Source organism: Salvelinus alpinus, chromosome 15 (genome assembly GCF_045679555.1).
Source record: "Salvelinus alpinus chromosome 15, SLU_Salpinus.1, whole genome shotgun sequence".
Classification (NCBI taxonomy): Eukaryota; Metazoa; Chordata; class Actinopteri; order Salmoniformes; family Salmonidae; genus Salvelinus; species Salvelinus alpinus.
The window spans coordinates 55,816,064-55,842,996 of NC_092100.1; the positions used below are offsets into that span (position 1 = coordinate 55,816,064).

At 43.1% G+C, this 26,933-nt stretch overlaps 2 protein-coding genes across 3 annotated transcripts in view; one reads left to right on the forward strand and one right to left on the reverse strand.

Annotated features, from left to right (window-relative positions):
- Positions 1-4,605, forward strand: part of LOC139540383 (cyclin-dependent kinase 17-like) — a 53,310-nt gene extending 48,705 nt beyond the window's left edge. For both annotated transcript variants that reach the window (XM_071344167.1, XM_071344168.1), the window contains 7 exons: positions 163-283; positions 604-701; positions 1,297-1,402; positions 2,103-2,145; positions 2,292-2,382; positions 2,616-2,693; positions 2,917-4,605. In XM_071344167.1, the coding sequence (XP_071200268.1) occupies positions 163-283; positions 604-701; positions 1,297-1,402; positions 2,103-2,145; positions 2,292-2,382; positions 2,616-2,693; positions 2,917-2,954 (575 nt within the window). In that variant the 3' untranslated portion in view covers positions 2,955-4,605. The remainder of the gene's footprint in view (positions 1-162; positions 284-603; positions 702-1,296; positions 1,403-2,102; positions 2,146-2,291; positions 2,383-2,615; positions 2,694-2,916) is intronic.
- Positions 4,606-4,775: 170 nt separating this feature from the next.
- LOC139540384 (ETS domain-containing protein Elk-3-like) lies at positions 4,776-17,435 on the reverse strand. The gene is made up of 5 exons (XM_071344169.1): positions 17,017-17,435; positions 10,991-11,199; positions 9,334-10,203; positions 7,295-7,417; positions 4,776-5,793 (listed from the first exon to the last, which is right to left on the reverse strand). The coding sequence occupies exons 2-5, from the start codon at positions 11,195-11,197 to the stop codon at positions 5,695-5,697; spliced, it is 1,299 nt and encodes a 432-aa protein (XP_071200270.1). The 5' UTR covers positions 11,198-11,199; positions 17,017-17,435; the 3' UTR covers positions 4,776-5,694.
- Positions 17,436-26,933: the final 9,498 nt, after the last annotated feature.

The following is a 26,933-nucleotide window of genomic DNA, read 5'->3' on the forward strand; positions in this document are numbered from 1 at the left end:
CTGAGCTGGCTCGGATATTTTCTTTTCACATGGTCTGGTTCCAGCAACTACGGTGGAGGCGGAACCAGGCCAGCGCAGTCCAGGTCAGCTTGGCTCAGTTTGGCATGATTGCTGACATTGTAAAGTCTGACCGAAATGTCCCTCATTGTTATTTTGTCCCAGGTCTGGCCCGGGCCAAGTCAGTCCCCACTAAGACATACTCCAACGAGGTGGTGACGCTCTGGTACCGGCCTCCTGACGTTCTAATGGGCTCCTCAGAGTACTCCACACAGATAGACATGTGGTGAGTGGGCTGAGGTGATCTAGAACCATGAGAGAACCAACATAGAACCATGAGTGTTGCTTGAGGGTTATAATGAGCCATGCTCTTTTAATCTAATCTGAATGATATATGCAAAACTGAAAGCCATCTTGACCCCTATATCTATCACACTTTTGGCAGTCCTTATGTTACCCCTGAATAATGAGAATAGCCATGCACCTAATTTAGAGCGAAGGGCAGGAAAAGTTCAGTGAAAGGGGGTGTATAGACTCCCCTAATAAAGACAGGCATTGACTTGTTCTACATCTATTTGAACCCTGACCTAATCCATCTGACCCCAGGGGTGTGGGGTGTATCTTCTACGAGATGTCTGCCGGGAGGCCTCTGTTCCCTGGTTCTACTGTGGAGGATGAACTGCATCTCATCTTTAGACTGCTGGGTGAGTGCTGCCATCTGGTGGCAGGAGCGCAATACGACATGACATGCTACGATTAAATCAATTCGCTCTCTGCTCTCTCTCACATATGTCATTGAATGTTGTGCACTGTTGTGTGTTATTAATAACTTCGGTCTGCTTGTATATGTCACAGCACCACACATACAATTGTCTTTGGAAAAGTAGTTTATCCAAGTCTATTTTTAACCTACGTCTTTGTATAGGCAGTCATCTTTTATGATTAAAGCTCCAATGCAGCTGTTTTTATCTCAATATCAAATAATTTATGGGTAACAATTAAGTACCGTACTGTGGTTGTTTAATTTAGCTAGGACTGTCTTGGACTGTGGAAAACAGAAAACAGAAAATTAGCTGTTATTGGCAAAGAGGTTTGGGACTTCCAACTCAGGCTGTCTTTTCAAACAGCTCTTACACTAAAAGGGCATTATCATAATTCTCCCAAGTTCACAGTATTACTCCAACCTCATAGTGTTGGAATGTATATAAAGCACAGGAGAATCATGTTTTCGACTGCACTGGGTCTTTAAGCTCACCTGTATGTCTGAAAATCTTCTCCCCCCCCACCGCCCTGAAACAGGCACACCCACAGAGGACAGCTGGCCTGGGATCTCTTCCATGGACGAGTTCAAGTCCTACAAGTTCCCCAAGTACAAGACACAGCCCCTTATCAACCATGCACCCAGGTATGTAAGGGTTGCCTGCCTGGGGTTGGAGCTGAGGGGGTTAATATGAACAAATACGGTCCTAACAACATGAACAAGATGTTCTCAAATTGTCACCAATGCATGACTAAGTGACCATTTGACTTGAATGTAAGTTAGGATTTCACCCCTTATCAGACGCCTTTTCCCTAGTGATTTCCACAGATTCCCACAAACAAGTAGCTACACCACATGTCTCTTGTCAGCCCCCAAAGTAAATGGCTTATGTGTAAAAATCCAGGTGTTTCTTTTTTAGTGAAGTACCTTGGCCGTTCTGCTTTCAAAAAAGGACTTTGTAAGAGAAAAGTTTTCCAAAAGTGTGTGCTGTGCTGCTTTCTGTGTGTGTGTTCACTTCACTTCCTGTGAAGTAAATCCTGTGGAATAGTCGACTCTGCTTCCTTCCTGTAGTTTGCTATACCACCATGAGTCACTCCCACCGATCTAACACCCCTCCCTCTGTTCTCTACCCCCCCCCCCACTCTCTCTGTGTCTCTCTGCCTCTGCCTCTCTTTCCCTCCCACTGTCTTTCTCTCCCTCTGTTTCTCTCTCTCCTATCCCTCTGTTCTCTCCCTTGTCTCTTCCCCCTCTGTATTTCTCTCTCTCTCCCTGTTTCTCTCTGCCTCTCTCTCTCTCTAACTCTCTCTCTCTCTCTCTCTCTCTCTCTGTGATTCTCTGTTCTCAGGTTGGACACTGACGGCATCGACCTCCTGCTTTCATTTCTAAAAGTGAGTTCCACTATATTTGAATAGGGACGGTTAAAAACACATTAACTCATTAACTCACACACACACACACACACACACACACACACACACACACACACACACACACACACACACATTGTAATGTTTCTCTGTCGTTGCTTTTCCAGTACGAGTCCAAGAAGCGGATGTCTGCAGACGAGTCAATGAGACAGCCCTACTTCAAGAGCCTGGGGACGCACGCATACACACTGCCAGAGAGTGAGTGATGAGATGGAAGCAGGGCTGGAGACTTGGCAGGCTCTGCTTACTGTTCCAGTGATATGAGTCGGCAGTCTGCACACTCAAGTAGTCAGCTGCAACTGTGTAACAAAGCTCTGAGTGTTCTAAATATGGACATCTAATTGTTCTGGCTACGGTAACGCTGTTCTGCGGGGTGTGGGTTCCTTATCTTTTTTCCTTTTCTCTCTTTTGCATGTGTGTGTGTGTCTCAGGCATATCCCTATTTACGCTGAAGGAGGTCCAACTGCAGAGAGATCCTGGCTATAGGAACTCTAACTATCCCGAGTCAGGTGAGTGGTGTCCCCCAGGGATCAATATTAATACCTATTATGTTTCCGTTTTTCAAAAACGAAAAACAATAATAAAAAGATATTTAAATATACATTAATACCCTGAAAAAAGGTGTTTATTTATTATCACCTAATAGTCTTCATTTACCTAGTGGTTTATGATAAAACCACAGTAGTCCCTTAAAATTATGAATTTGTGCTTTGCTTTTGTTTTATCCCTTAGGCAACGGCAGGAACAGAAGGCAGAGCATGCTCTTCTAGGTTCCTGTTCAACAGCTAACTGTATAGTCATACAGTCAGAGATAGTTCAGTCCCAGAGATGGATGTCTACAAGGGCCAGGGGGGTAGGATAACCCCCCATCCCTCCTCCCTCTACGTGGCCCCCCCTCCATCTGCCAGGGTCCCCTATCTACAGTACGGTTTGGCCCCTGGGGTTCTGGCCCAGTGAAACTGGCCCAATAAAAGAGAGGTTTATACATTTATATTTATTGGGGAATAGAGAATTTGCTGCTAAAAATCCAACTACTGTCTAGAAGATTCTAACTGGCTCAGTCACTTTAAAAAACAAAACATGCAATGTGTATAGATTTTTCATTATTTTGAAGTGGTGTTTTATTCTTTTTGTGGTTTTGTCATCATTTATTTATATTATTTCCACCTCAAAACTCCTCTAAGTGTGAGTGTAAGACAGACAGACAGACCCCGACCAACCCTGACCCGACCGACATCTTCGCTGTTGCAGTCTGACGTTTTGGATGTTCTCTTATCTGTTGACGTGCATGGTGATGTATTCAAACATCATCCATATTTCTGGACCTTTCATTTCACAAGATACTGTTGAGGCCAGTTCAGCCCTGACCATATCCAGCTGTGGTCAACCTGAAATACGGTACCTCCATTTGGATAGCAGATATGGGAGCAGTGATTGACTTGGTGAAAACAGGTTCACATCGTTGTTAGTGGGTATAAACAATGTAGAACTGGAGCTTCCACCGTACTGTGTTTTTAAAATTGCAGTAAATATATCAATATGACCTGACAATCTAACACCCTGCACAACGTGACGACAGTGTACAGTAGGCGACCTGGATCGCGTATTTTACCACAACATGATGACAACTCTTCTCTCTATTGCACCAAACTTTGTCTGTCATGAAGGGTGTGTGAGCGGAGCTGAAATCCCACTGTACTGTCCAACCACTGTCATCCATCCATTCATTCATTCCGACCCTCCTTCATCCATCTGTAAAATGGTTCCTTATTTTGGATTGCTTTCATCGTAATTGTGTTGCATGCATGCTCTGTATGGGGAAAAGAAGTACACATACAGTCACTGAACTTCTTGGTTGCTTCCGAAATAGCATCCTACTCCTTGTATAGTGCACTTCTTTTGACCAGAGCCTATGGGCTTCTAGTCAAAGGTAGTTGAGTATAGGGTGCTATTTCGGATGGACCCTTCCAATTATATTCAGGGTGCTCTTAGTACTAGTCCACGGCCCATATTTATGAAGCATTTCAAGAGTAGGAGTGCTGATCTCGGATCAGTTATACCTTTTATGATCAGAATGAATAAGACTCTGGGCACTCGGCTCTGCGCGCTCCAGCGGCTCGGAGAAGAGACTATGAGTAACATTACATGGACTGGGAGGACCTGATCCTAGATCAGCACTCCTACCCGGAGACGCTTTATGAATACAGGCCTAGTTTTTCCCCTAGGTGAATACAGTACTGAGTTTGCATATGGTCTACTTAACAGTGTTACCTGTTACCTTTTATGATACTATTACATAAAGTTTATTTGTGGATCATTGTTATTATTGGTGTGGCATGTTGTTGGGATGCCCTCCTTTTTTTATTTGAGCTTGATTTTTTTTCTCCAGAGAAAATACAATTAAACTGAAGATGAAAAATACTTCTACTTCTGATGTGTTACTTCTGCTCCATCTGTTCCTCTAGTTAGCCTCTATCACTCACAGACAGACAGACAGACAGACAGACAGACAGACAGACAGACAGACAGACAGACAGACAGACAGACAGACAGACAGACAGACAGACAGACAGACAGACAGACAGACAGAGTTGCAGCATTCAATGCCTCCAGGTTTATTCAAAACAACAACACTTTTCACCCATATAAAATGATACAGAATATATACTGCATAACAAAAACATTACAAAGTGTTACAAAGCTTTTTCATTGATTTGGAATCTCCTCTTTATAGAACTTTTTCTTTTCTTTTTTAAGGAGGAAAAATCGAACATTTTAAAAAGGCACAGCTGGTACTATTTGAAAAGCACACTGCATATAATACAATTCAATGGAAACAATGTTTCACATTCTGTTATGAAGATCATAAAAAAGACAAAAAGAAATATCATTTTTACAAGATTAAAACAACCAAGCCCTGTGCTTGGAGAGGGAAGTTGGTAGCTGACATGTGGATCCTGTCTTACATGTTGTTAAACATCGCTAAGCTATGCTTAACTAGCCTGGTCCTAGACCTGTTTGTGCTGTGTTGCCGTCTTCTTCGCTGTCACACCATTGTCAAGATGGAACAAACAGACCTTAGAGACAGGCTAACCCTAACCATTGTCCACTTGGACAGGGTCCTGCTGTGGAAGTGTACTTAATTATAACACGCCAGAGGTCTCACAGACCTCATGGTGTAATGGCTTTAACCAAGTGCTTTCAACGACGCAACTGGAACTTTAACCAACTTAAGTGCAATAAAAAGTGAGGTCAACATGCCATGTAATGCAGAGTCAATCATGAGTATTTACATCGTAAAATAATTTTGCAGAAACTGAAGGCTAACGATGAAGATGCTGATAATACTACTACTTATAGAGGTGGATGATGTGGAGTTTTTGAGACCCCCCAAAATCAAAAGCAAGTTTGCCTGTAAATAAACAGAAGACTAATGATGAGTCCTTTGAGAAGAGATGCTTGATGATCAAAGTAGAACCAACAGGCTGGTTTGGGTTTTGAGAGTCTGAATCAGGACTTGTGATTGGCAGAGGACAGGAGCAGGGGGGAGGGGGACCCATCCAGGTTTGGCAGGGGGACCGGGAGGTGTCCATTCATTAGACTGGGAAACTGTGGAGAGAGAGAGCATTCAGCCAATGCTACTCAAGTGTCAGTATGCTGTACATCCCAAACTTTCTAAAACTAGTGCTTGGCAAACAGAAGTGTGGATGAAGAAAAAAGAGGCCTGTACACTGTATTTAATGCTGCCCTCGAGTGCTTTATATCTTCCAACAAATTCACAATGTTTTCACTTCACAGAAGCCTTTGCCAGGTCTCTCTGCCAATGCTCCTATCACGAGAGGAACTGTCGTGTTGTCACTGGTCCAGTTTCCCGGTTTCCTGTTGTTCTATGCACTGTGTGCCTCTTCCTTCCTTCCCTCCCTTCTCACTCCTCTCTGATCGTTTCTACCACCACAACAGGCTGTATAGAGGGAGAAGTGAGTGCATTGTACATAAAGAGGCCACTTAGGCTTGTGTGCGTGTGTTGATGGGAGCAGAGGGAGCTAGCTAGCAGCCTAGCTGCACAAATGAGGAGCAGGCCTACATTCCCAAACGGCACACTTCCCGACATAATGCACTACTTTTGGCCCATAAGGCTCTGTTCAAAAGTAGCATACTATATAGAGGATAGGGTTCCATTTTGGATGTGGTCCAGGATCCGCCCCCTCAGAAACCTGTCCACACTGTTCAGTCTGCCTCGGCTCCCTTGGGCTCAAACAGGAAGTATTCACAGGATATCCTCTCCCTGTCTGCATTTGCAGAGTCCTGAAACTGGACACCTCCGGAACCGCTGGACGGAGGTATACTGACTTGAGAGACGAGAAAACTTCTCCTAAAGTAACACACCTCGCCAGGTCAGACTCTGTTACTGCAGTCAAACTCAGTCAGTAACAAAGACCGCTCATGTCGCCTCATCTTGTTGTCTACGTCACACACACACTAAGTACCCCATAATAGAACATCTTAAAATGACCTGGAATGTGGAATTACAGGTAAGTGTACTTGAGATCAAATGGATGAAGAGGAACGTGGAAAACGTTACGTGTTAATATTACCAGGGCAGGTCAAGGGTTTTGAGAAAGGGAGACATGGAGAGAAATGCTGACATTTATTCTGCCTGACACACATTTGCATACACTATGCTGTTGGATGGAGAATGTCAACAGATAGAGGAACAAGTCTTCAGGAATAAACAAACAAGCTTCAGTAAACGAACAAACGGTCCATTCAGCACTTCTCTTTTCTTTCCCCTAACGTCTCCCTCCCTCGCTCCTTCTCTTGCTTACCTGGAACAGTGATCAATGGCCTTGCAGCCGTGCCCGGGCTCAGAGTGGCTACAGGACACAGGCTGCTCTCTCTCCCTTCCTTTATCGCTCTCCCTCCTTACCCTCTCCCTCCTCCTCTCCCCTCTTTCCCTTCTCTTGCTTACCTGGAACAGAGATCCGTGTCCTTGGAGCCGTGCAGGGCTCAGAAAGGGCTATGGGACTAAGACTGCTCTCTCCCTTCCTTTATCGCTCTCCCTCCTTACCCTCTCCCTCCTCCTCTCCCCTCTTTCCCTTCTCATGCTTACCTGGAACAGAGATCCGTGTCCTTGGAGCCGTGCAGGGCTCAGAGGGGCTATGGGACTAAGACTGCTCCAGAAGTGGATGCCTGATAACAGAGGGCTGTGAGCCAGCAGCAGGCCAGACGGAGTCTAGGGAGGGAGAAGGAAGAGGGGGAGGGGGGTGCAGAGATAGTAAAGAGTATGTGAGATTTGGATCAGTGGTAGTAACTGCAATGACAACTGTTTGAAATAAAAAAAACTTCACTTGAGGTATAATACATTTTGAAAGTAGTATTCACTTTTTTTATAAGGTGACTCAATGTGAAAACATCCTGAAATTTAAAATGGTAATTTCTCTCAGCTTGGTGTTATTATGAACAGCAAAAACAAATGTCTGTGGTTTCTCCTTTTGATACAGGGGCGAGGTAGTGGGGAGAGGGGTGATTGTTGTGGATTAGGGTTTCACTCCTTAGGCATCACAGCCCTTCCTTGGAACGCTTGCAGAGGCTAGAGAGCACCATATGTTTGAATTAATTCACCTCCAGAGAGAGAAATAAGCCTGTTTTGTTGGGGGAGCAGAGCAGAGCCTGGTCTGCCTGCCTTTTTCCTTCACTATTAATGGAATGATTGGAGCATATGGCATCAATTAGGGCCTCTTCCCCTCTTTCTCTGTCTTTCTCATTTTTCTCTCTCTCACTCTCTTTCTCGCTCCCTCTCTCTCTAATGAGGACAGGCTTTGTGTAAATCTCGGGTTTTTCCCTCTGATCTCACTTTGCACCCCAATAAACTGTTGGTGTTGTTCAGCTCTGTTGTTGCTGTGTATCAGGGTTCCCCAATTGGTGGCACGTGGGCCCGAATTTGGCCCGTGGGTGTTTTTATTTGGCCCCCCAATTCTTCATTTTAAAAAATTAAAAAAAAAAAAATTCATTGTTGGACAAAAACAACTGTAAAAACACCAGGAAATAATCTCCAAGTGACATTAATTTAAGAAATCGGTTGCCAAGAATTCCCCACATAATAAAGAGACACGCGATTGTATACAAATGTTAGCAAGGTTTGAAATTATTTCGTTTTAGTCAAACATATCTGTTTGGGCTTCAATTTGCAGCCTACAAATGATTTGTAATTGTTCTGGCCCACCCTCCAGCCGTTCATGAGAAAATCGGCCCGTGGCTGAGTCTAGTTGATGATCCCTGCTGTATAGGCTGTATCTCACTGTGTGCAGAAGTTTTCTGTTCTGGTGTAATGATGATGCAAATGTGGCCTAGCAGGGATACTGATAACTTTTTCACAAAAAAGAAACATTGTAAAAAAAAATGCGTCTTTGTGATGTGGATTTTTAATGCTGCTTGAGTTGGAATGCAACTTTTTAACAGAGAGTAAGCTCAATAAAATTGTACTGAAGAGTGGCCCAGGATCTTCCATGGCCCATATCATCTATAAGTGTTTCCAGAGCCAGACTGTGGCCAGTGGCAGAGCCTTGCTACTTTAGCTGGACTTTAGGGAGACTGATGACCTCAGGTCTGGATAAGATCCATGGCTCTTTCTCCTCTGTCTAAAAAATATGTCCTCTCCTCGTCTCCTTTCCTTAATCTACACTGATTGGAAAAGACTGAAAACAATAATATTGGAAAGTCATTATTAGAACAAAAGGTGATCCCTAGAACCTAAAAGGGTTCTTCGGCTGTCCCCACAGGAAAATCCTTTGAAGAACCCTTTTTGGTTCCCGGTAGAACCCCTTTTGGGTTCTATGTAGAACCCTTTCCACAGAGGGTTCTACTTGGAACCCATGATGGTTATACCTGGAACCAAAAAGGATTATCCTATGGGAACAGCCAAAGAACCCTTTTGGAACTATTTTTTTCTAATAGAGTAGGCTGGCTTCTACCTGGTCAGTTTTTTCAGTTATTTTTTGACAATTGAGAAAATATAATGCCCATCCCCCCACGGCCAGACAGGCAACAGTACAGATGAGATGGAAATAGAAAATCACTGCAACACAATACGCTTTAGATAAAAGCTTCTGCCAAGTAGCCTATAACATGCTATATAGCAGTAGAATTCACCTGTGCAGTGAAGAAGGCCGGGGTGAGGGACCCGGACGGCAGGGCGGGACTGTTAAGAGCTATGGAGCCAATGTCACTTCCTGTCAGGAGCAGGGAGTGGGCAGGGATCTCTAGGGCTTTGGGCTTCTTTGTTTTGGGTGGGAGTCCATGTTCCCTGTCTCCATGACTACTACCACTACCCCTACTACCACCACTGGTCCTCTTCTCCGGAGGCTGCAGGGCCCTCTCTCTCTCTCTGTGCCCTGAGGAGAGATTCAAGGGCTGGGCCCCCTGGTCAGAGTCCTCCCCCTCCTCCTCTTCAGCCTCTGGGCTCCAGCCTCCTCGCCCTGGTCCCGGCTGGGGGTTAGGGCTGGGTGGGGAGGCGGACGGGGAGCGCCGGTGGTGATGGTGGTGGAGGGGGGAGGGTTTCGATGGACTGTGGATGCTGAAGGATTGTGATGAAGGCTTGATGAGGGAGGGTGAGGGCGGAGTTCTCTCTGTGGTACCAGCCCCGAAGCGGATGACTCCGGACCGGGCTTCGTCCTGCTGTCTCTCCTGCCTCTCCCTCAAGGCTCTGAGCAGCTCCTCTGGAGGATGATGGAGGGAGCTGACGCTGAAGGAGGAGTAGAGACCAGAGCGGAGGTAGTCGTTACGACACGCAGCCTGCTGAGCCGCAGCAGCCGCCCCCAACGCTGCCCCCACGGCTCTCCTCTGCTGCTGTGCCTCCTCCTCATCCTCCTCTACGTCTATGTCCTGGACGTCATCCTCATGGAGGGTCACCATGCCGGACGTCAAGCCCATCTCTACTGCCGCAGGGTCCATCTTCAGGATCTCCGGGAATGAGACAAACTTGTAGACAAACTTCTGTCCGATGACTTTCTTGATGATGTTCTGGAACAGAGAGGAGGGTGGGATTAGTGTGCAGGTTGAACCTTCAAATGAGTCCCTGATTTACCTCGCATTTTCTTCATATTCCTTCGTTAATAATCAAAAGCTCTGTTACACATTTATACGCCGACAACAACCATACACATTTCAATTTCTGTTGTCAATGAATTACAGAACTCTGAATGTTCAGTGTCGACGGGGCCATTTTGATTTCACCACATTTCTGTCATCGAAATATTCTAGCAAAGCCACCCAAAATGATTGCAAAATGGCCCGTACATGTGTTTGAGAGACGCACCACTGTATATGGCTGTGCTGTTGGTAAGGTGAGAAGAGGAAGTGGAACTATCTCCCGGTGGGGATCTTTGGTTGAAAAAGAAGAACAACCAAGTGAGATTGTCCCCCCATGTGAGAGTGTTTAACACTGATGTGAATGGGCTCACTCAAGTAATGTTTTGAGAAAGGTCACATGGAACCAAATGTTAAAAAAAAAAAAAAAAAATCATAGATACTTGTGTGTGCTTGAGTACACTGTTTGAAAGAAAGGTGCTACTTAGAACCAAACAAATAATCTGGATGAAAGAACCTCTCCAAAGAACCTTTTGAGAATCCTTTTTTTTGTAATAAGAATGCATTGTGATATGATTGTATTCTACCTTGCCATAGTAGTACATGAGCTCTCTGGTTAGTTTCTCATAGTTCATGTCGGTCGTGTTATGTACGTGTAGTACAGTTGGTGTAGTGTCGGGGTAGTGTTATTATGTGTAAGTGTAGTGCGAGTGTATTGCACCTTGTCATAGTAGTATCTCAGGGCTCTGCTCAGCTTGTCGTAGTTCATATTAGTCTTGTTCTTGCGGAGCCCCCACAGCTTGGCCACCTCCTCTGACTTGAGCAGCTTGAACTCTCCGTCAGTGGACGTCCAGCAGATCAGGTGCTTGTGGCTCTGGTCCAGGAGAAGTTGCAGCAGGAACTGCCACAACGTGATGGCGCTGTCCATACCTACAGCAAGGGTTATAAGGGCCGTGGTTAGAAGAACACACCCGACATCCTCAGTATGGGACTGCGACAACATCACCAACATCAACATCACCAACATCAACATCATCCAACTTCAACAATTGTTGGCAAGTTCCAAGGACTGCCGCAACGCGATGGCACTGTTCACACCTAGAGGGACATGAACTGTCTGCCAGTGGGGACCTTTCTCAAACACAACTGACATCATCAACATGGGACCAGGGTTACGGTACTGTTCATGGGCAGCGGTAGCCTGGAGGTTAGATAAGCCGGCCAGCCACCGGAGAGTGACGGCCAGCCACTGTAAGGATTCTATATATAAAATACCATTTTCTGTTGATTCTATAATGGATCAATAAGCATTTACTGTATTGTACACATTTACATTTACATTTAAGTCATTTAGCAGACCTAAAGGATTACCACATATTTCTTTATGACTCAAACAAGATAGACCATAACCTGCTGTTTCCAATGGGAACAGTGGGCAGAGCCAAGCACGAGCTGGCGAGTTCCTATTGGCGCATTATAACACGCGCCTGTATATTTCCGCTAGGGAACACCTCCTCTGTGAGGTCCGCGTGTGCAATAACTCAATTCGCCTGTGCACTCCTTCTAAACAACGCAATTTTTGGCAAAGGGTAAAGTCTACATAACTTAATCCACTCTGTTCATAACAGATTCTAGTTTTGGGAACAGAAAAGTGTATTGAGATCAGATGTTTCATCGATGAGAAAAATGTGCAGAACGTCGGCCAAAATCCATCTTGTTCCATCTTCTCCCACTGCCGGGCACTGGGCTTCCTCTCACTACCATAATTGGTAGTGAGTGTAAACGCCAAGCGGATGCTTCACATCAATAACTCTGGTGAAATATCTGGCTCATTGTTCTATCTGTGGTATTACATTGTAGTGGCCTGTACTGTGATATTTGTAATGTAAAGAAAAGCCATAGTGTGGAATATAACAGTACTGATTAGTGTGTAGTGTAAAGTAACAGACTAGCAGATGAGAGAGAGAAAAAGAAAAAGAAAAGCAGGAACAACAGCTCAAACCAGAAGTATGTGCGGTCCAACCTGGCTGAGGCTACAGGAAGTATGACGGGCCCAGAGAGAGAGAAAGAGAGAGAGACCAGGGTGGGTTTGTCGTTTAGTAAAGGAATGTGTATCCCTATGAGCCCCTGTCTGCCTGGTAGAACCGAGACTAGCACACAGACTAGTCTGATCAGAAGTAGTGCACTTCATAGGGAATTGGGTGCCTTTTTGGACATGACCCTGGGAAATTGTTCTCGTCTGTCTCTCTTTCAACAGCTGAGACAGGCAAACTCACTGATTGTTGTTGTGATGAGAAAAGTGAAATGTCAGTGACCCTGATCAATTAATGCCTTCTCAACTACACACACACGTACTGTACACCACACACGTACACATACACACCCAGACACACGTACTGTACACCACACACGTACACATACACACCCAGACACACGTACGTACAAACAAACGTACATACACATGAACATAGTACACACACACACTTACTCACACACACATACGTACACACACGTATACACACATGTTCATAGTACATACAGTGCCTTCAGAGAGTATTCATGACATTTACTCCTGAGGTGCTGACTTGCTACACCCTCAACAACTACTGTGATTATTATTATGTGACCATGCTGGTCATTTATGAACATTTGAACATCTTGGCCATGTTCTGTTATGATCTCCACCTGGCACAGCCAGAAGAGGACTGGCCACCCCTCATAGCCTGGTTCCTCTCTAGGTTTCTTCCTAGGTTTTGGCCTTTCTAGGGAGTTTTTCCTAGCCACCGTGCTTCTACACCTGCATTGCTTGCTGTTTGGGGTTTTAGGCTGGGTTTCTGTACAGCACTTTGAGATATCAGCTGATGTACGAAGGGCTATATAAATAAATTTGATTTGATTTGATATTCATACCCTTGTCTTATTCCCCAAAAAATTGTGTACAGCCTAAATTCAAAATGGATTAAATAGATTTTTTTTGTCACCCGTCTACACACAATGCCCCATAATGTCAAACTGAAAACTGTTATTATAAATGTTTGAAAATGTATGAAAATTAAATACTGAATATCTAATTTCCTTAAGTATTCACTCCCCTGAGTCAATACTTTGTAAAAGCACCTTTGGCAGCGATTACAGCTGTGAGTCTTTCTGGGTAGGTCTCTAAGAGCTGTGAACACCTGGATTGTACAATATTTGTCCATTATTATTTCCAAAATTCTTCAAGCTCTGTCAAATTGGTTGTTGATCATTGCTAGGCAACCGTTTTCAGGTCTTGCCATAGATTTACAAGCAGATTTAAGTTAAAACTGTAACTCGGCCACTCAGGAACATTCACTGTCTTCTTGGTAAGCAACTCCAGTGTCGATTTGGCTTTGTGTTTTAGGTTTTTGTCCTGCTGAAAGGGGAATTCATCTCCCAATGTCTGGTGGAAAGCAGACTGAACCAGGATATCCTCTAGGATTTTTCCTGTGCTTAGCTCCATTCCGTTTCTTTTTTATCCTGAAAAACTCCCCAGTCCTTAACGATTTCAAGCATACCCATAACATGATGCAGCCACCACTGTGCTTGAAAATATGGAGAGTGGTACTCAGTAATGTGTTGTATTGGATTTGCCCCAAACATAACACTTTGTATTCAGGACAAAAAGTGAATTGCTTTGCCACATGTTTTGCAGTATTACTTTACAGGATGCATGTTTGGGAATATTTGTATTCTGTACAAGCTTCCTTCTTTTCACTCTGTCAATTAGGTTAGTATTGTAGAGTAACTACAATGTTGTTGATCGATCCTCAGTTTTCTTCTATCACTGCCATTAAACTCTGTAACTGTTTTAAAGTCAACATTGGCATCATGGTGAAACCCCTTAGCGGTTTCCTTCCTCTCCGGCAACTGTGTTAGGAAGGACGTCTGTATCTTTGTAGTGACTGGGTGTATCAATACACCATTCAAAGTGTAATGAACAACTTCACCATGCTCAAAGGGATATTCAATGTCTGCTTTTTTTTTTACCCATCTACCAATAGGTTCCCTTCTTTGCAAGGCATTGGAATACCTTGGTTGAATCTGTTTGAAATTCACTGCTTGACTGAGGGACCTTACAGATAATTGTACGTGTGTCGTACAGAGATGAGGCAGTCATTCAAAAATCATGTTAAACACTGTTATTGCACACAGATTGAGTTTATACAAATGATTATGTGTCTTGTTATTCACATTTTTACTCCTGAACATATTTAGGTTTGCCATACAAAGGGTTTGAATATTAATTGACTCAAGACAGTTCAGATTTTAATTTTTAATTCATTTGTAAAAATATAGAAGAACATTACTCCACTTTGACATGATGGGGTATTGTGTGTTGGCCAGTTTCATTCATTTTGAATTCAGGCAGTAACACAACAAAATGTGGAAAAAGGTCAAGGGTTTTGAATGCTTTTTGAAGACACTGTACACACACACACACGCGCACACACACACACACACACACACACACACACACACACACACACACACACACACACACACACACACACACACACACACACACACACACACACACACACACACACACACACACACACACACACACACACACACACACACACAGCCACACACACACCCCAACCTGGTCTCAAAGCATTTCGTATTATTCTGTACGTAAATCTGAGACACTCCATTTAGTAAATATGTTACGTTTCGTATGGTTACATAAGACAGATGGTTACTTAAGGCCAAAAACGAAAGTATGGTGGTTGGTCGGGGTGGATAGGTGGGCAATTAACGCGAATGTCTAGTGAGTTTGAATCTCATCACGGACAACTTTAGCATTTGAGCTAATTAGCAACTTTTTAGTTACTTACTACTTTTTAGCTACTTAGCATGTTTCTCCAAACCCTAACCATTTTAGCTAACCCTTCAACTAACCCTAACCTTAACCCTTTTAGCTAACCATTCCCCTAACCTTAACCCTTTAACTTAACGCTTAAACTAAACCCTAACATTAACCCTAACCCCTAATCCTAACCCCTAGCCTAGCTAAAGTTACCACCTAGCTAGAATTTGTAAAATATCATACGTTTTGCTAAATCGTAACATATCTTATGTTTCGCAAATTCGTAACATATTTTGCAAATTTGCAACATAATACGAATTGTAATTCGTAACATATCATACGAAATGGGTGATGGACATCCACAAATGAATACATACCATACGAAACACAACATATCATACTAAATGGCATTTCTCAGATTTACATACAGAGTTATATGAAATGCTCTGAGACCAGGTTGAAACCGTCCCCCACACACACCGTCAAAGCTGATTCAACATGTTTCTGGCACAATCGATCCCTAGTGTTTTCTATCTGCCATGTGAAACACACAAAACTGTCAAAGTCAGGACTTCCTCCTATTCTACTTTCAAGGGCATATGTATGGTAGGGAGTGGGGGATCCCGCACTATGAGAGCATTTCCCCAATCCTCTTCCACTTCCGACTCTGCCTGGGTCATGAGATCAAGTCAAACTGTCCTCCCACTCCACCCCTGGGACATGTACTGAGACAACACATTACTGTTTGGTAGAGTGTTCTATGTTCAAGGTTATTTGAGTTGTACTTTCCACATCACCTCAGCACTCATTACAACACATCTGACATCTTTGTCATAAGAATCATGCTCTTGCTGGTTAGTCAGAGTTCTTGTGTACTAAATTAATCGTCTTTTATTTCACTTTTGACATGAATGACATGTTCTAAAAACGCCCCTGTCCCCCCTCCCTTTCTTTCTCTGTCTTCCTCTCTTTCTCCCTCCGGTCTCCCAGTCTCTCTCTCCCCGTCTCTAATGCGACAATTGCGACAGCCAGCCCCTGTCCCTTCACCCTAGCCACCCACACAAAGCTGTGAGTTGTGAATATCCTTTGCCTCTTTTGCAGATGCTCAGAGTGTCGCCTACGATTGAAAAGTCACACTGCTGGTGCGCCGCCGTACAAAGCCATCCAGTGTTTGGGGAACGGAAACTCCTAATGTGATTAGGTGCTGTGTGCAGACATTACTTAGCCATGACTAAATCTGCTCTCTTCCTGTTCACATTCACAGTCCGTCGCTGGAAAATCCAACCAGACATCGCGAGCAAGCGCCGTAGTCTTTGCATAGCCTCAGAAGGTGAAGCACAAGCTGCTGTATGTTCAGTTGAATCTAGGTAGCGCTGTTGTACCCCCTTTTTTTAATGATCTATTTATATGTCTGTCTGTCTCGTTCTCTTCCTTTAGAATAGACTATTAAAATATAATTCACAAGGGAGATAGGATTATACGGAGTAGAAATAAGCAGACTCTCCAAGACTGTCTATTTCTTTTTCGGCCTTACTGATTCATTTTCAAGATGTTCACTACCAGACAGATTCAAACCGGAAGCTCTTAGAAATGTGGTGTACTCCGTACGAGACAAACCAGAAACTTTTCCTCTGGCACATTGAGTTTACAGTTGAATAAATATGAATACACAGCAATGTGAATAAACAGCAACAATACGTACAAGTTTATGTCCGTCGAACTTTGGTTAGGCTACAAACAAACTATGTCATTCTCCTGCTCACACCAAATATAGGCTATCATCTACAATAACAGAGACCTAATACCTAATTCAACCACTCACATTCAAATATATGTCCCATTTTCTCTATCAAAGCCATCCATAAAAAAAACATAATAACCTAATAATAAACGCAAATCCCTTGTTTTCACATTACCTGCGATATCTTGCTTGCCTTTCCTTCCCCTCCTTACAAAACTTTTATGATTAAATTGGTATGATCCCTTGTTTTTCCATGCTGACTGTCGTCTAGTTAGGCTACACAGCTCTGCTGGACTGAAATAAGATCCAGGCTTTTTTTTTTTTTTTTTGCAGGAAGTTGGAGCAGGCAGACAGAGAGCCGGCCGACTTCCTCTCCCCTACGATTCCCCAGGCGGTTCACCGTCTGTGTAAACACGCTTTACTCTCCTCCTTTCTCTCTCTCTCTCTCTCTCTCTCTCTCTCTCTCTCTCTCTTTCTCTCTCTCTCTCTCTCTCTCTCTCTCTCTCTCTCTCTATCTACCCGCCGATGGCCAACAAGTAGCTTTCGATTATAACACACATGGCAATATTGTAACTCTCCAACTACTCTACATTTCAAGTGACGTCATGGCTAATTCTAAAGCGTATGAGTGTGCGAGAGAGAAAGTTACTGAGGCAAAATGGGATAGTCTGTAGTGAATAGATTGTTGAGTTAGGCCTTACTCTTTACTATTGACACTGATTTAAAAGTAACACGTTAACACAATGTCCGCTGCTCCATGTTGTGTGCGTAATGGTGCATAATTGTCAGGGCAGATACATTGATTTTGGAACTAGCTTAGACCAGAGTTGGTGCGTTGGGCAAATGTCTAGTCATCCTCTTTGACAAACATCGATTTAATACGTGACAGCAAGCCTATTGAAAACCATAGCCAACATTTGAAGAAATCATGGTTAATGGGGTTTGGAGTCAAAGCCTGATAACATATTCCCTGTAAGCATGTTTTTTCCCAAAAACAGAACCTATGTGAAGAATAGGAATACCGGAAGATAACCCTCAACTATGATATGTTTATTTAGCAAGAACTTGACTGACAAAATAAATAGGTGGATATTAGAGACACCTACAAAACGAGAAAAATGGCTGCAATGCCCACAATTTCAACTGACCTGTTGATAAAATGACCATGGTGTTTTTTGTTATTACATGTAAGCTTCAGCCATTGGCAGTAGGCTACCACGGATCTATGGAAAATATACAGCACACCAAACGTTTCTTTGAATCCAGTCAATTCCACCGCACCATGGAGAAAGGTAAACAATGAGGCGTGATTTGCTGTTGCCTTTTGCCCCCTGAACCTGAACCTGGTACCTTGGATAGCGACGCTAGGGAATCATTTTACTACAGTAACGGAATCCTAAGTGACGCGCCTCGCTATGCTGTTCACATTCGGGACGAATGGCTGGCGAGTCCCCCTTCACCATCCAATGGCTGGGGTATGAGGCGCTCAAACGCTACACCAAGAACATGCCGGGCAACCGGGACATGAAGGCGGTGAAAGACATTCGCTTCCTTGCGAGGAGGTGCAAGGCCAGAGGCTGTTGGACGGTGATGACATCACCCATCAAATATGTCCTCGAAGACAATGACTTTATCAAAATTGGTAAATAAACTAAAAACCTTTATCAAATAATTTGTTGCGTATCAATTACAGTCGTTTGTCAGCGTTAATGTCGCTATGTTTCCCCTGTCCAGACGCTGTCCTTGTTTGTTTCTTGTCGGTTATTCATTAAATATCCACTCCCTGTACTTGCTTCTCGTCTCCCAGCGTCTGTCCTCACAAGATTAAAGCTATCCGAGGAATAGAATGCAACAAATTCCACTGTCATCAGAGAATTAACCTATATGCAACCATCTTTCTGTCTCTCTGATTGTCTATGGAACCACTAAAGAGTTTGGCATATTAACTCGGACTGTCATTCCTGTCCACAAGCTCAAGTACAGTACTCTCTCCTTTTTCACTGAATATTTTATGATGACATTGGTGCATTGTTTGCTTACTATGTGGCCATGTGTTGTATTCCCATAGGGAGCTATAGGAGAATCTGGTGCGATCACACTCTGCAGGTTAGTGACCTAATATATAACATAGCTACAGTACATGTATTGATATCTAACTGGTCCAAGTTTTCCACTAAGAAAGCACATACCTCAAAAACCTGATTTCAATTCATGCAAATTATGTATTTTTGTAATTCTTGTATATTCCCTATGCACATATCCATTCTTATATATTCACTTTTATTTTCACTGGTCTGGTCTATACCATGGACAGAACATCAGTGATTTTAAACTTTCCCATTCCACTCTGGTGTTTATGTGTGGGCAACCCAGAGAGGACCAGGATGTTGTTGGCTCTGAGGATTAATGTCCTTGCTAAAGGATACAGTGGAATCTCCCTGGAAACCCTGCATAGAATGATCCAGGCCTTCAATGGTAAACTCCTTAACCCTGACTCACCTCAGTCTGACCTCAGGGGTAGCCTACATTTCATTGGTTTTATTGGTTCTGTTGGTTCCATTAGTTATTTTGGTTCCATTAGTTCCATTGGTTCTATTGGTACTGTTTGTTTCATTAGTTATTTGGGTTCCATTGGTTCTATTGGTTTCATTAATTATTTTGCTTCGATTGGTTCCATTGATTCTATTGGTTCCATTGGTTCTATTAGTTATTTTGGTTCCATTGGTTCAATACATTGGTTCTATTAATTATTTTGGTTCCATTGGTTCAATACATTGGTTCTATTAGTTATTTTGGTTCCATTGGCTCTATTGGTTCCAGTGGTTCTATTGGTTCCATTGGTTCTGTTGGTTCCTTTAGTTATTTTGGTTCCACTGGTTCTGTTAGTTATTTTGGTTCCATTGCTTCCATTAAATGGGTCAGAGAAGGATCTTTGAATAAAACAAACTTTGTTGAGTGGGGTCTGTCTCTAACCACTCTGATTGTTTGTCCTCGTAGTGTCCTGCCTGTCCTTCCTCCCTGAGAAGGGGAAAGTTGGTGCCAGTGGAGATCTGCCCCCCCTCTCTCATTTGACTCTGGGAGAAGGCAAGATGTGGTCACCCAAGAGTAGATGAGCCAACGCCAAATACGTAAGCCACATCACTGTAAGATGGCGCCGAAGAAGAAGGCAGACTGACGAGCCCGATGCGAAGGATATACAGCTTCCTCGGGAACAGGCCCAGATCCCCGTTATCTGTGTGAACAAGAGGCAGAGAAAGAGGGGCCGAAGGGCGGGCTGCCTTCTGAGAATTTGTAGGCGATCAAATAAACCCCCACTTCCCTCCATTCTGCTAGCAAACGTGCAATCCTTGGAGAATAAAATCGCAGAGTTACGCGGAAGATTAAACTACCAACGGGACATTAAAAACTGTAACATCTTATGCTTCACAGAGTCGTGGCTGAACGACGACAATATCAACATACAGCTGGCTGGTTATACGATGTACCGACTGGATAGAACAGCGGCGCCTGGTAAGACAAGGGGCAGTGGACTATGTATTTTTGTAAATAACAGCTGGTGAACGATATCTAAGGAAGTCTTGAGCTATTGCTTGCCTGAGGTAGAGTATCTCATGATAAGCTGTAGACCACACTACCTACCGAGAAAGTTTTCATCTGTATTCTTCGTAGCTGTGTTACATACCACCACAGTCAGAGGCTGGCACTAAGACAGCAATGAATGAGCTGTATTCCACCATAAGCAACAACAAAAACACACTCACCCAGAGGCGGCGCTCCTAGTAGCCGGGGACATTAATGCAGGGAAACTTAAATCCGTTTTGCCAAATTTCTATCAGCATGTTAAATGCGCAACCAGAGGGAAAGAAACTCTAGACCACCTTTACTCCACAAACAGAGACGCATATAAAGCTCTCCCTCGCCCTCCATTTGGCAAATCTGACCATAATTCTAGCCTCCTGATTCCTGCTTTCAAGAAAAAATGAAAACAGGAAGCACGCATAGTCACTAATAATAAGTCACTAGTCACTAATAACTCTACCTACATGTACATATTACCTCAATTACCTCGACACCGGTGCCCCCTGTATATATCCCCGCTATTGTTATTTACTGCTGCTCTTTAATTATTTGTTATTTTTTTCTCTTACTTTTTTTTGTTGTTTGTATTTTCTTAAAACTGCATTGTTGGTTAGGGGCTTGTAAGTAAGCATTTCACTGTAAGGTCTACATCTGTTGTATTCGGCGCATGTGACAAATACAATTTGATCTGCTCCATTTATTAAAGTGGCCAGTGATTTCAAGTCTAATGTGTTAGTGATGGCTATTTAACAGTCTGATAGCCCGGAGATAGAAGCTGTTTTTCGGTCTCTGTTTGGCTCTGTTCCATTTATTCCATTCCAGCCATTACAATGAGCCCGTCCTAAAATAGCTCCTCCCACCAGCCTCCTCTGTCTTTGATGCTCCCAAACATGGGTCTCCAACTCCGGCTTGGTTTGTTGATGGGATAATACACCAATGTTTGACTTGTCAATAGTACACAAGTGTGTCTTGTGTTGGATCAGTGTACTCTCTTCAAGTCAACTCTACCCATTCCCATGTTACTCTGTACAACATTCCCATTGTTTTTACAACATTCCCATGTTACTCTGTATTGAGCTATGTGGTCCACTCACTGCTCCTTTCGTATGGCTCCACTCCTCTCTATCCCTCTTTATTCTTTGGATCGCCATTAGCTGATGCCTTATGACCACTAGGGGTCCACAAAAAATGCATTATAGTCATAACAGACATTACAAATTACATGACAAACAATGTATATTATATAGTTGTCACAATTGGCATTACAGAACAGGGGTAGTGACACAAGAGAAATCAAAGAAACACAAAACTGGCTGGCCATCGCCAGGCAGGCGGACATCATGGCTGCTATCACCCTGGAAGTGCTCAAGGGGACCTCTAAGGCCTTCGACAGCGGTGAGCAGGGAGGGTTAGGGTTAAATCTAGAGTTACGGGTTACAGTTAGCCCTGCTGAGATGCTAAATCGGACCAGTGAGTACAGTGAGTGAATACTACGGTTGAATATTTTCCATGTGTTTTACAAATGTTCCATCCCGAGAATAGATCACTCTCCTCCTGGGTAACCCAGAATTTCCTGCCAAAACCAGAAATGTCATTCCAAAGCATATTATTAGACCTATGTCTGGATTTGATTAGAGCTTTGATCGGACATTCAAGCATGATGCTACCTGAGCCTGATGCATTAAATACATTTTATGAGCCCTATATTAAAGACATGTTATGAGCACAAGCCCAAAAAAGCACAAACTGTGACTGTGCCTTTATCCAATACATACTGTGTGTTATATACTAGCCTTATAGGCTACTGCACATTACTCACGATAGAAAAACATAAAAGCCCATAGATTTAGCTAGCTCTATGCTCTCTTGGGTAAATAAATGAAACTAGCTCCAGTAGGCTAATCTTTTTGAGTGTGAACTGTATTACTGTAATGGTTTGTATTATACTGTATTATATGGACTGGAATTATGCACCTTGTTCAAACCCTGATAAAGCTGAGAGAACATGTGATTCTGGTGCAGCACATGCGGCCTACAAAGTTACAAGTTTAGGCTAGCAAATTAGATTTGAATTTGAAATAGGGCCTATTGGCCTACCTCCTTTCTCTCTCTATTGTTGCTCATTCCGTCCTCGCTTTCAACAGTTAAATGAAATACGTTTTGTTGTCCTTATCTTGATCATTCTAATGACATGCTTAAATAATATATGACTAGAATTAGATGCAGACGGCTTTCACTTCTCTTCACGAAGATTGAATGGGTCTGAATAAATAACTGCCATAGCCTACCGCCATCACGCGTTCGCTCTTCTTTCAAATTACCCGTGAGTTCTGTTGGCTGCTGTATTTAACGTTCAGAAAACAAGAGCTTGCGTCCCTTTTCGAATAATCTATTGGTATAAGAAATGCTAAAAAAAAGAAGGTCCAGCAAGCTATTCTAGTCTAGCTTTTCCTGCATGGGACTCCAAGAGCTAAGGAGCATTTTTTTTTTTAAAGAGAGAGGTCAGCAGATCACAGGTACGTGCGTATTGCGCAAGAGACAGAGACTGTAAGTTAGAAGCTTATTATGCGTAACCCATCATTAATTAGCTAATTATAAGGCTAATACTGCATTGAATGTATTACCTGAAAGAGGTAGGCTAGGACATATACTGTATATATATATATACGTTTTGAACAGGATTATCTATTTTGGATGCAATTTGAATGGAATTGATGGAGAGAGACTGCTCGCGCATGCTCTGATTTAAAGCAGCAATATTCAAGTGATAGGCTGTTTTAAAACTCTGCAGCTGCAATTAAAACGATTATCTTTACAATAAAAAAATATGGTAACCCCCGATAGCCAGATGGAGATGTGTAAATTAGACCCACATTCACTTCTTATATTACTGTAGCATACGCTATGCTGCAGCAAATGTAGCCCTACCTGTCACAAGAACAAAAAGTTACCATGATGAGATGATAGGTCTGCTTGCATTGAGAACTGCGGTACATACCGAGATGGGCTGTCTGTCCCCACCATGAGCATTGATGATTGGTCATGCAGAGAGAAGGCTGTAGAGAAGCTAAATTTAGACATTTCATATAATTTAACAAGGGGTGAAACTTTCACTGGGGACAGGGGGGACATGTCCCCCCCATAATCTAAAATTGCATTTTTGTACCCCCCCAGTTTTATCATTGGATTGTGATACAAAACAAGGCAACAGTGTGCTTTAGGACCATGCGAGCAGTCGGGTAGGCTGTTTGGAGTGTTTATCCAACTGGATTTTAAAAAACACTGCGTTTAACATGTCCATTTCATGTCATGCTGTTGATATAAATAATTTATTATGATTTATTGGTTTCTCATAGTTACTTACCCCGGGAAAAAGGAGCGGTTTTAGGTGGTAAATATCGGTAATCGGGTTTCCGCCATTCAACCCTAGTGCATACACTTTTAGACTACGAATCAATCAGAACCAAAGTTGGTCTACAACCGTATAGCGTATGTTTCGGCGGTGTTGAGGGTGCCACTGTGGTATGAGCTGTGAAATCGTTGAGAGTCTGCTCTTGTGTGTCACCACTCCCTTCCTTATTATCCCTACCTCGTTAGAAGTTCAAAACGTCAATAGAAAGTGTCGGCTCTGTTGATTAAATAATGCATGTTTCCATGTTCATTATAATGGGAGGATTTATATATCAGTCTAATCGAGGTGTAGACAATAGAACATCACAAATTTTGGTGGCTGCATGGGATTTGTTGGATATAATGTTGGGTGTTGTTTTGTTGCATCTAATAGCAGTGTCCGCGATAAGGTAATGCAAGGATTGTGGATTTGACAGCTCTAGTGCAGTTCCACCTCCGACACCGCCAAAACAACCGCTATGTGGATGTCGGTTAGCATGGATCTAGAATCTAGCCCTTAGTGTGTGTAAGTAATCACTGCGGGACATAAACCCACAACTTTGGCATTTCTAACGCTCTTACCAACTGCCAACAACAACAGCCGATCTAAAACATCATGATAGAGACTGATGTTCTTATGCTATGCTAACTCAGTCCTCCATCATTCCAGATATCCACGCCCTGTGGCCCCATCCAGGACAGATAGAAGTGGCCAGGAGGTTCCGCACCCTACTGGACTCAGACCACCACCCCTCAGAGATCGCAGGTGAGTGAATGGATTAGGTTGCTGTACTACTGCAGACCCTCTGCTCCAACCTCTCCAATCTGTGTGTGTGTGTGTGTGTGTGTGTGTGTGTGTGTGTGTGTGTGTGTGTGTGTGTGTGTGTGTGTGTGTGTGTGTTTGTGTGTGTGCGTCCATGTGTGTGTCTTTTAGAGGAGTTGGAATAAAGTAGTTATTGGACAATAAAGTCATATTTTTCTTCGTCTTTCTCTATGCAGAGGGCCATCGGTTCTGGTGTCCAGGATGCCTACACTATACTCCTCAGTCGACTTAATATGGGGGTCAGAGTTCAACCAATACAAATAGAATGACTAGAATGGACATATCCCATTCTATTTCAATGTTTCAACCATTCTCACTCAGCCTTGTCTGTATTCTCTCCTTGCATCCCAGTATTCCCAGTACGGTATTGCCAACAACACAATAGACTTTGCCCAGAAAATGATCAATACAGAGATCAACAGTGCCACTGCCAACAGCGCCACTGCCAACAACGCCACTGCCACTGCCCTTCGCTGTGTGTGTTGTGTGTTGTGCGTGTGTGTGTGTGAACTATTCACCAACTATTCCCCAAACCAAATTTGACAATTCTTACCTTCAGTGCTAGTTTTATCCTTAATGTCTGAATCAGATAGTGTTTGCAGAGAGAGGGGAGACCATCTCTGGAGGGAACTTCCTTCCTTTACCCAGTGAAGGTATCAAAGGATTCTGGTGGACCTAGTTCTGAGTTTTTCTGCGTTTTAGAACTAAGTGAGATGATAGAGGACATACAGTTGAAGTCGGAAGTTTACATACACTTAGGTTGGAGTCATAAGAACTCGTTTTTCAACCGCTCCACAAATTTCTTGTTAACAAACTATAGTTTTGGCAAGTCGGTTAGGACATCTAGTTTGTGCATGACACAAGTAATTTTTCCAACAATTGTTTACAGACAGATTATTTCACTTATAATTCACTGTATCACAATTCTAGTGGGTCAGAAGTTTACATACACTAAGTTGACTGTGCCTTTAAACAGCTTGGAAAATTCCAGAAAATTATGTCATGGCTTTAGAAGCTTCTGATGGGCTAATTGACATCATTTGAGTCAATTGGAGGTGTAACTGTGGATGTATTTCAAGGCCGACCTTCAAACTCAGTGCCTCTTTGCTTGACATCATGGGAAAATCTAAAGAAATCAGCAAAGACCTCAGAAAAAAAATTGTAGACCTCCACAAGTCTGGTTCATCCTTGGGAGCAATTTCCAAACGCCTGAAGGTACCACGTTCATCTGTACCAACAATAGTACGCAAGTAAAAACGCCATGGGACCTCGCAGCCGCCATACCGCTCAGGAAGGAGACGCGTTCTGTCTCCTAGAGATGAACGTACTTTGGTGCGAAAAGTGCAAATCAATCCCAGAACAACAGCAAAGGACCTTGTGAAGATGCTGGAGGAAACAGGTACAAAAGTATCTATATCTACAATAAAACGAGTCCTATATCGACATAACCGGAAAGACCGCTAAGCAAGGAAGCCTGCACATGGGGACAAAGATCGTACATTTTGGAGAATTGTCCTCTGGTCTGATGAAATACAAATAGAATTGTTTGGCCGTAATGACCATCGTTATGTTTGGAGGAAAAAGGGGGAGGCTTGCAAGCCGAAGAACACCATCCCAACCGTGAAGCACGGGGGTGGCCACACCATGTTGTGGGGGTGCTTTGCTGCAGGAGGGACTGGTGCACTTCACAAAATAGATGGCATCATGAGGAGGGAATTTTTTTTGTTGATATATTGAAACACTGAAAAAGCGTGTGAGAGCAAGGAGGCCTACAAATCTGACTCAGTTACACCAGCTCTGTCAGGAGGAATGGGCCAAATTTCACCCAACTTATTGTGGGAAGCTTGTGGAAGGCTACCCGAAACGTTTGACCCAAGTTAAACAATTTAAAGGCAATGCTACCAAATACTAATTGAGTGTATATAAACTTCTGACCCACTGGGAATGTGATGAAAGAAATAAAAGCTGAAAAAAATCATTCTCTCTACTATTATTCTGACATTTCACATTCTTAAAATAAAGTGGTGATCCTAACATGCCTAAGACAGGGAATTTTTACTAGGATTAAATGTCAGGAATTGTGAAAAACTGAGTTTAAATGTATTTGGCTAAGGTGTATGTAAACTGCTGACTTCAATTGTAGTATATGCCTTTCTTTTTAACCACACAGCTACCAAAGTTAAGATTAATACAGTTAGCTCCAAATATATTAGGACAGTGACACATGTTTTGTTGTTTTGGATCTGTACTCCAGCACTTTGGATTTGAAATTATACTATCACGTTTTAGGGAAGACCCAG

Bases quoted from the DNA above. Each gene is read 5' to 3' on its own strand.
- LOC139540384 (XM_071344169.1), bottom strand. From the start codon at position 11,197: ATGGACAGCGCCATCACGTTGTGGCAGTTCCTGCTGCAACTTCTCCTG. The intron at 7,418-9,333 runs GTGAATTCTACT...CTCCCTCCCTAG, and splicing joins CGGCCTTCTTCACTGCACAG to ACTCCGTCTGGCCTGCTGCT. The intron at 5,794-7,294 runs GTAAGCATGAGA...CTCTCTCCACAG, and splicing joins GACACGGATCTCTGTTCCAG to TTTCCCAGTCTAATGAATGG.